This window comes from Saccostrea cucullata, unplaced genomic scaffold (assembly GCF_032062105.1).
Source record: "Saccostrea cucullata isolate Sc308-1 unplaced genomic scaffold, CSIRO_AGI_Scuc_v1 ctg1220, whole genome shotgun sequence".
Classification (NCBI taxonomy): domain Eukaryota; kingdom Metazoa; phylum Mollusca; class Bivalvia; order Ostreida; family Ostreidae; genus Saccostrea; species Saccostrea cuccullata.
In genome coordinates, this window is record NW_026931211.1 from 217,040 (window position 1) to 226,858 (window position 9,819).

The 9,819-nt window shown below is 35.4% G+C and overlaps 2 protein-coding genes across 2 annotated transcripts; both read right to left on the reverse strand.

The window, feature by feature from the left end:
* Window positions 1-1,293: 1,293 nt before the first annotated feature.
* LOC134231807 (uncharacterized) lies at window positions 1,294-7,128 on the reverse strand. The gene is made up of 2 exons (XM_062713778.1): window positions 6,768-7,128; window positions 1,294-1,849 (listed from the first exon to the last, which is right to left on the reverse strand). Exons 1-2 carry the CDS (start codon window positions 7,126-7,128, stop codon window positions 1,449-1,451), a joined length of 762 nt encoding a protein of 253 aa, XP_062569762.1. The 3' UTR covers window positions 1,294-1,448.
* Window positions 7,129-8,648: 1,520 nt separating this feature from the next.
* LOC134231829 (uncharacterized) lies at window positions 8,649-9,819 on the reverse strand. The gene is made up of 2 exons (XM_062713805.1): window positions 9,739-9,819; window positions 8,649-9,115 (listed from the first exon to the last, which is right to left on the reverse strand). The coding sequence occupies exons 1-2, from the start codon at window positions 9,758-9,760 to the stop codon at window positions 8,700-8,702; spliced, it is 438 nt and encodes a 145-aa protein (XP_062569789.1). The 5' UTR covers window positions 9,761-9,819; the 3' UTR covers window positions 8,649-8,699.

Genomic DNA, 9,819 nt, shown 5'->3' on the forward strand with positions numbered 1-9,819 from the left:
TTCTTCTTCCTATGTACTTTTTTGTCCGGGAATGATCTTGAAAACTGTTCGTCCGATGTAGGTAAAACCTTTTTAGGGTCAGTAGACATGTTATGTAGATTTGCGGAATCAACGTCATTTTGCGCGCACGTGCTTGCAAGAGCGCGCACGTGCAACACGTGAAATGACCAATATAATAGATATAGCCGCAACTTTTCTATTTTTTGATGAAATGCTTTGAAACTCATAATGTGAGGATATATTAGTGGTATAGAGATGATGCCATGGTCAAAATAGCAAGATCTCACGCGCATGCACGTGCGCTTCGCTCTGATTGGCTGAAACTAAAGTCTCAATATCTTTCTTGTTTTTTGACAAAATCCTTTGAAATTTTGAACATAGTCAAACATTATAAATATCTACAGCATGATATATAATAAGTATCATAAAAGCATGCGCATGCACATGTGCTGCAATCTGATTGGCTGAAACTTTAAATGCCTATAACTTTCTTGGTTCTCAACAGAACGGGATATGAAATTTAGAATATGGATAGATTACTACATTATGCTACTATCAGAATTGAATGCAAGGACATGCATGCATGCACGTGCACGCGCACAATACGCAAAATGACCAATATATTTGAAAAATGGTAACATTTATATTTTTATGATTTTTCTTTTTGATTCTTACATTAAGAAATGTTTATAGTTTAGACAACATGCCATGATCATCTTGCATTTGCATGCACGTGCGTGCGCGTGCAATAAGTTAAATAACATATAGTCAGTATCATTGTAGCTTAAATAATTCTTATATAAAATCCCTTGGTACTGATCATATTTTAAAAATGTCTTGCAGGAAAGTGGCACAAAAAAGGGATTTGGGGAGCGTTTGGGGAACATCTGTAACGGTCCCCGTTACAATTAAAACTAGTTTTATGTGCATTTATATGTTTACACCTTTTGACAAACAAAAGCTTTTTTCACGATACTATTATGCTTTTATAACAAAATACCATATTTTATTAGGTAAATTTTAAATCAGAAAAAAATTATTAACACCCTTCCCCGCAGTCACGCATATACCATTTCCTATTTCTAACGTAAAATCACGCATATACCATTTTCCCGCAATCACACATTTTTACGCACTTTTAAAAGTTCATTTAATCTTCAATTTATTGCCAATTTTTTTTTTCTAATTTATACTTGCTAGATGCTCATAAAATAAGAAAAGTTATTTTCTTATTAAAATATTATGTCATAATATTATTTACGCTTAACTTTAGAGAAACTTGACGTACTATGCTATAGAGTGCTTGCGGGGAAATGGTAAATATGTATTTCTATAACGTGAACATTAAAGGTATGTTTCTAAACAATTGTGTTAGTTGCAAAGAGTTAATCAAAATATGCAAAACTTTTTGAAATCGTCGTAGAAATGCTTGAAAGCGAATGGTATTCTCAATATTCTATTTTGACATCAGATAACCAGTAAACTCCTCTACTTCCTTCATTAAGTCTCACTGTTAACACGTTTACTCCAGCTTTCAGTATTTTCTTAGGGATAGGAAAAGTTTGCTCCTGAAAGTCCTTCCACCAGGCGCCATCGTAATTCATCAGGTGTTCCTTACCATTCACCAGAATATCAATGGATCCGCCACAAGTTGTTTTACAATGGTTTAATGTCAACGTCACTTCCTGGGCGGGTCTGTTGTCTGGTAAGTGGATCATAAAATGCGCCTTACTTCTTTTCGGTGTCGAAAAAATTTTGTATGGTCTCCCATTTCTGTAATCTTCTGATGTTTCCAGTTCAATATACTTTTCCGAGTTATTTGTGTCGATCCAGATATCATTAGTCACAACTGAAAAAAGGAAGATTTTCGGATGAAGGAAGCTGCAGTCTATTTGAGAATTATTACGGTTTGAAAAAAATTTATATATTTATCATTGTAGATTGGCAAAATTGATGGAAAGAGGAGCCATGAGGAACTGGTGCGGTAGAGAATCATGATAATTCTGACTTTTTAACAGTGTATTATATAATTATTTTCTCATTGACAACATTTATATATAGTCTACGGAGACCATGTTTTCTTACAAACTGTTCCGATGGGCACTAATTGGGCTCCTTTTGTAGCCGACCTGTTTTTATATTCATATGAAGCAAAATTATAACAAAAACCTCTACACAAAAAGAGGAAAAACACTTTGTAAGACAGCCGAGATGACTTCAACTTTTCCATCATCGGTTTTCCTAATTTCGTAGTTATTTATATAATTTAGTGTTGTGTTTTGCGTGCACTATGCCTAAATAGTAGTCAGGGTTTGACACATGGTGCACGAGCCGGAGGCGAGTGCACTATGTGTCAAACCCTGACTACTATTTAGGCATAGTGCACGCAAAACAAACACTATTGTTATTATTATGCTGACTGTTGTTACTGTATAAAAACGGCAATATTTTCTTCATTCCCAATGTTTCATCACCTGTAACATTCGTCTACTCTATTATGCAACATGTACGTCATAGTATTTTTCTTTAATTTTGAACGTTCCATGCTTTAGGTATAATCTACAGATAGTTTTAGAGAATATTATTTGAGTGAAGGAAGGGGAGTTGCAAGAAACTATTTTAGAAGAATTATTTTGTTGTCCCCCGCTTTCGCGAAAGCGAGGGGACATTAAATCTCATTCGTCTGTCTGTCTGTCCGTCTGTCCGTCAGTCTGTCAGTCGGTCAGTCTGTCAGTCTGTCCGTCACAAAAACTTTAACCTTGCCCATAACTTTTGATTTAGTGGAGCTATGACTTTCATATTTCACATGTGTATTCCTTGTGACAAGACCTTTCTTTGGGTACCACCAAATTTGACCTTTTGACCTTGACCTTGGAGTTTGACATACTTTTACACAAAAATTCCAAACTTTTACTTTGGCCATAACTTTTGAATAGTAGGTACTAGGACTTTCATATTTCACATATTCATTGTTCGTGGCAAGACCTTTCATTGGATAACAACAACCTTGACCTTTTGACCTTGACCTTGGAGATTTACGTACTTATGAAAAAACTTTAACCTTGACCATAACTTTTGAACAGTGAGGACTAAGGCTTTCGTACTTCACATATGTAATCCTTGTGAGAAGACCTTTGATTGGATACCAACAACTTTTACCCTTTGACCTTGACCTTGGAGTTTTAACTACTTTTTAAAAACTTAAACCTTGGTCACAACTTTTAAACAGTGGATACCATGACTTTTATATTTCACATATGTATTCCTTGTGGCAAGACATTTCATTGGATACCAACAACCTTGACCTTTTGACCTTGACCTTGGAGATTTACGTACTTATGAAAAAACTTTAACCTTGACCATAACTTTTGAACGGTGAGGGCTAGGGCTTTCGTACTTCACATATGTAATTATTTTGAGAAGACCTTTGATTGGATGCCAACAACTTTTACTCTTTGACTTTGGAGTTTTTTTAACAACTTTTTTAAAAAAACTTTAACTTTGGTCACAAGTTTTGAACAGTGGAACTAGGATTTTTATATTTCACATATGTATTCTTTGTGGCAAGTCCTTTCATTGGATATCAACAACTTTGACCTTTTGACCTTGACCTTAAAGATTTACGTACTTATGAAAAAACTTTAACCTTGACCATAACTTTTGAACGGTGAGGGCTAGGGCTTTCGTACTTCACATATGCAATTATTTTGAGAAGACCTTTGATTGGATGCCAACAACTTTTACCCTTTGACTTTGACATTGGAGTTTTTTTAAAAACTTTTTAAAAAAAACTTTAACTTTGGTCACAAGTTTTGAACGGTGGATACTAGGATTTTTATATTTCACATATGTATTCGTTGTGGCAAGTCCTTTCATTGGATATCAACAACTTTGACCTTTTGACCTTGACCTTAAAGATTTACGTACTTATGAAAAAACTTTAACCTTGACCATAACTTTTGAACAGTAAGGGCTAAGGCTTTCATACTTCACATATGTTATTCTTGTGAGAAAACCTTTCATTAGATATCAACAACTTTGACCCTTTGATCTTGACCTTGAAGTTGACCTACTTTAAATTTTTTTTTACTTCTCCATAACTTTTTAACGGTCAGGATTAGGGTTTTCATCCTTAAAAAAAATAAACTTCAATGTTACTTTCTAAATAAATGAAATATGATAAGATGTTCACATTACACACAATATGTTATAAAAATAACATCGCACCCACAAAGACACCGAGAGCGGGGGACCCCAATTCTTTGAATTTGCTTGTTTATTTTTAATTTTAATTATAAAATATTTGAAACTAAGTTTATATATATTATAGTACGAGACTATAGATAAGGGCGTCTGTGGCATAATCGGTAGCGCGTCGGACTGACAATCTCGGGGTCGTGAGTTCGCTCCCCGGTATGGGTGTTGTCGGATTTTCCTCAAAAATGGAAGCCGTGCACTATTTCGGCATAGTACGGTTACGCTCTATAAATCCTTAGAACACTATGCGAGAATAGTAGGGTATGGGTTATATAGAGCCAAACTGACAGGAAGCATAATAATTTTCAATATCACCTGCTCTTGTGTATGAAATTACGAAAGCCTATTAGGATCAATCTAGAGAGAAAAAAAATTTAATAGGCGTTATAACCCTTTCGAAAAGGCGTAATAACGCGAAAAAAGGCAATTATAACGCCTTTTGAAAAGGCGTTATTACGCCTTTCCATTCCAAAAAGCGTTATTAAGCCTTTTTAAAAGGCGTTATTACGCCATCCAAAAGGCGTAATCATGCCTTTCCAAAAGGCGTTATTACGCCTTTCTAAAAGGCGTTAATACGCCTTTCCAAAAAGTCGTTATTACGCCTTTTACTTTCAATACATAACTAAACATATTTAGCCCCACCGAAGGGGGGTGTATGCAGAAATCGTACCTTTGGGACATGAATTTCACAATTAGATATAGGACTAATTTCTCAAAAAATAATTTAAACAGATAGCAATTAGATTTCCAGGAAAAAAGATTTTTAAATGCGTCATATATTTTCAATGTTGAACCAACTAAGTCCTTCTTTCATACCAGGCACACCTCTACCAAGGGTCATTGATTTCAATTGCTCATTATACCCATGCAAATAGTTGCCTGCTTTTTTCCAAGAAAAGAGAAAAATATCTTCAAAGACATAAATTTTAATACACTGTACATGGCAAGCAAAGCTCCAAGATAAGTCTGCCTATATTCTAGATCTTCACAAGTAGAGTGTTGCCTTCTCTTAATACGAATGCAAACAGTTGTCAGTGAGATGTGCAGGAATATAGAGAATTGCATAAATAAAGATGGTTTTAATAAAATCTTTCTATATTAATTAACATAAGATAACGTCTTTTCCTTTTCCTTTTCATGTAGGCCAGTAATACAAGTGCGAATGGGGTAAACCCCCTCCAAACATACACACTTTTGAGGAAAAGTCTTGCTATAGTTTAAATATTATAATTAACTATTGGTTTCTTTGTTCCTGAACATTTTGTTGCAGTATGTAAAACTGTGACAAATTATTGCATTTAAATAAATTTTTACCGAGTATTTCCCCCACGAATTTGGTTAGTGGAGTGTGTGTGTGTGTGGGGGGGGGGGGGGGGGGCTATTAAAAGCACGGGCCTGTTAAATGCAAATTAATGGTTATTCAAAAAGCATAATAACTTTTTTGTAAAGGCATAATAATACCTTTTAGAAAGGCGTAATAACGCCTTTTAGAAAGGCGTAATAACGCCTTTTGGAAAGGCGTAATAACGCCTTCTAGAATGGGAAGGCGTAATAACGCCTTTTGGAAAGGCGTAATAACGCCTTCTAGAATGGAAAGGCGTAATAACGCCTTTTAGAAAGGCGTTATAACGCCTTTTAAAAAGGCATTATAACGCCTTTTGGAATGGAAAGGCGTAATAACGCCTTTTTTCGCGTTATTACGCCTTTTCAAAAGGCGTTATACCGCCTTTTTATTTTTTTTTCTCTCTAGATTGATCCTAATAGGCTTTCGTATGAAACATATGGAGATAAGGAACAGTATTCAAGACCAAAGGTCCATAGAACAATACAAAATAGGAGCAGAGCAAATACGGACCTCCAAAACATCAGAGGTGGGATCAGGTACCATGGAGGAGTGAGAATCCCCTGCCGACCGGTCACACCCATCGTGTCTCCCAATTTTTTCACTACTTGAGAGCTTGCTCTGAAATAGGTTTTATATCTAAAGCGAGTCTGGCTACTCACAGATAAGTTACGGGATTCCAACAGCCTCGTTTAAAATCATCTTATACATATTAGTAAATCCTATGGCCGCTATATAATGACCTTGTTAGCGAATATAACCTCACTGTATATTGACTGACGTGTTTCATACTGATTGTTAGACCTTTGTTTTTATATTGAACAGACTACAGAAAGTCTACCTGATCAATATACATGTATAGGGCTCAAGGCCCGGGGGGGGGGGGGGGATTGGGGGCGTGACCCGTCAAGAGGGGATGCTTACTCCTCATACGCACCTGATCCCACCTCTGAAATTTCCAGGAATCAATGCTTTATGTCATCTATACATATTTGTACTTTATTATCGATTGCTTTTCTTCACCTTTCACATTACGTCATTTTTTTCAAAAAGGTAGCTGGTATATACACTGTTTTCGTTCCTACAGGTTTATTTATTCTAGCCAGTTATTCCAAGTTACAATTTAGTTCTTTATATTAAAATTCTAAAACCTCTCTCTAAATTGTACCTGAGTAGAATATGATAAGATGAGGCAGCCAGTAGGATTCCCTGCTCTCCTTATTCAGTCTGATGACCAGCCTGTTGTACGTCCCAGCTCTTAACATTTTCACTGGAATGCTGAACGATTGTTCGTCTGAGTGACCCGAGTTAACAACCGAGTATTTCTCTACCAGTACCTCCCAATTCACAAGAATGTCGATCATCTCGCTACTGCCACACCCGTTCAAGGTCACATTCATGAGCTGGACTTGCTGATGGCCTGTAGGCAAGTGGAAAATGAAGATGGCAGCGCTCTCTCCCGGAGTTTTGAGGATTTTACATAATCTTCCCTCCACATCGCGGGCCTCATCCGCCTCGATCAATTCCATCAACCTCGTGTTAGTTGTTTTCAACAAAGTTTCAGATTCAACAACTGAAAGAAATTAATTATATATATATGGCACACCAAATTCACAAAAATGAGATAAACATAGTTTATGGTTTACAACTCTTTACTATAGTGAACGATCTGATAAATATATATATAGTTTCACGATTTGTGAAACTATGATTAACAACTCTTAACCATAGTTCACGATTGTAAATTATAGTTTACAGAGGTGAATCTATGTTTATCAACAAAATCTATCGTTAAAGTTTTATTACAGACAGATAAACTTAGATTAGCATTTTGTAAACTATACATATGTAGTTTATAACTATTAAATATAGCTTTACAGATGAAAACTATAGTTAAGGAATTGTAAACTATAGTTCACGGTTTGTAAACTATAGTTTACAGTCAATAAACCTAGTTTATCAACTGTGAAACTATGTTTAGCTCATTTTTGTAAAGAACTATATGCGGTATTTTGCATATATTTGCCCCCACAAAAGTCAAATTTTGATTAAAACTTCCTGAAATGTGCTGAATTCAATAAATTGTATGAGAAATATAAATTAACAGAAAATATTATAGTGTCAAAGCAGTGTATTCACAATTTTTTTTTTTTGACGTCACAAACTATAGTCCGATTTTATATCCCTTTTCAGAAAGAAGGCAAAATGGACAAAATTTCAACAATTTTAGCTTTAAAATTTATAGAGCGCAATTTTGTTCAGAAACAATATTGATATATTTCATTGATATTATCATTCTACACATTATATCAAAATATTGATCCTGAACACACAATGCGCTCGGTGACTTTTACTCAAAATATCGACGAAATATGTACATTTTTCTGTAAAATTCATAAAAACTGAAATTTACGTCATGTTTGTGACGTCAATACGCACATATGGCGTCATTACTTATGAAAATATTCAGTGCTTTGAAGTCCGCATATACTCCCCTGTTTAAGAACTTAATTGAATATATCTCCATCAAAGTTTGATTTGGGGGGGGGGGGCAAATATTGGTTATTTAAGGGGGGGGTTGGTCACGAGATTAAATTCCATAAAGCCCGAAGGGCTTTATGATGAATTTAATCTCGTACCAACCCGTATTTATAGCCCGATAGATGTTTTAAAATGATACCTTATTACTTATATTTACATTTGTGACTAATTCATACTTTATATTTACCTGATTGTGACTTTTAACGCGTGAAATGCATTATTTTTTCAAACCCAACGGCATGTATGTTATCCACTGAACGCGCGTCGACCCTTTATGACGTCACTGAGAAATTACGTCGAACGATTATCTATACGCACATCTATGACCTCTTGACCCCCAAACTGTATTTATACAGTTATAGATACGCATTGCTTTTAGTAGTGTTATATAAAGGAAAAATTTGCAAATGTAAATATTACCAAATAAAGTTCTTTGGGGTGCCATATCAGTCACTGAAACTAAAAATCAGAAAATATGTACTTCAAATCTCTGTCCAGGCGCCTTTAACCCTTTCATATAATTTTATATCGAGTTTTCTTTATTCAAATGCTATACATATTACATGTAACTTCTAAACATACCAGTTCTTATATTTAGATCAGACAACAAATATTCCCCTTGACTTCCCTCGTTCAGGCCTAGGACCATTTTGTTGTTCCCAATTTTTATCGTATTCAATGGAACTCGAAATGTATGCTCGCTGAAATCATCCGAGCTGGCAACATGATAACTTCTATACAGAAACTCAGAATTCACTTGAAAATAAATCCGCACTTCATCAGATGTGGAACAGTGGTTTAGCGTTACCGCTATATCGCTGACCCCTGAGGGTAGGTGGAGGGAGACGGTGACGGCGCTTCTCCCGGGGTCAGAGAGAACCTTGTAGGGTTTTTCTTTTCTGAGCATAATCGAGGTTGTCACGTCATGATACTCTGTACTGTTATTTGTGTCTATCCATGCAACCCTTCTCGGAACTGTGAAACAAAATAAAATGCATGTTTACTTCATTATTTTAATTTAGGAGTTCCATGGCTATCTAATTTATCTATTATCCACCTTTGAAAGGGATCATTAAACCTTACTAGTTTTTAACCAAGGCTTTGACTTCTTTGTTAGCAATCTTGAAAAGACTATTTGCGATAGAATTCCATTAGTTTTCTTAATTTAAATCAACCCCCCCCCCCTAGCTTGTAACAGGACAAAATCTGCCACAGAAACAATAAAAATCAGGAGCAGCGAAACACGGGCCTCTAAAACATCAGAGATGGGATCAGGTACCATGAAGGAGTGAGCATCCCCTGCCAACCGGTCACATCCACCGTGTGCTCCTGGTTATCATTATAAAATAACGGAATATCCATCGACAATTCTGTGTGTACATAATGGCCTAACAATAAGTATAAAAGACGTCAGTCAGCATTTGGGTTAGGGTTAGAACATCTACATGCAGCGTGTCTTTTTTTTCTCTCTCTCTCTCAAATAGACTGAATATTCATGATGCAAAAAGTATTGCAATAATTATTACTTCAAGAATTAGTATTAATTTTATTAATTAGAATATCTTCATATCAAATATGCTTTAATCACTGGTACTTACCGCTAGTTCCATTGTAATCCATCAGCAATTGTAGTAAATGTTAGAGATTCAATTAAAATTAATTTTTAAAAGTTTAAATTC

What these genes read in the sequence shown, in the direction of transcription:
- LOC134231807 (XM_062713778.1), bottom strand. Translation starts at nt 7,128, where the DNA reads ATGGAATTGATCGAGGCGGATGAGGCCCGCGATGTGGAGGGAAGATTA. An exon ending in TCTTATCATATTCTACTCAG is followed by an intron (nt 1,850 to 6,767) that starts GTACAATTTAGA and finishes TCCTTTTTTCAG; the next exon opens with TTGTGACTAATGATATCTGG.
- LOC134231829 (XM_062713805.1), bottom strand. Translation starts at nt 9,760, where the DNA reads ATGGATTACAATGGAACTAGCG. An exon ending in GGATTACAATGGAACTAGCG is followed by an intron (nt 9,116 to 9,738) that starts GTAAGTACCAGT and finishes TTTGTTTCACAG; the next exon opens with TTCCGAGAAGGGTTGCATGG.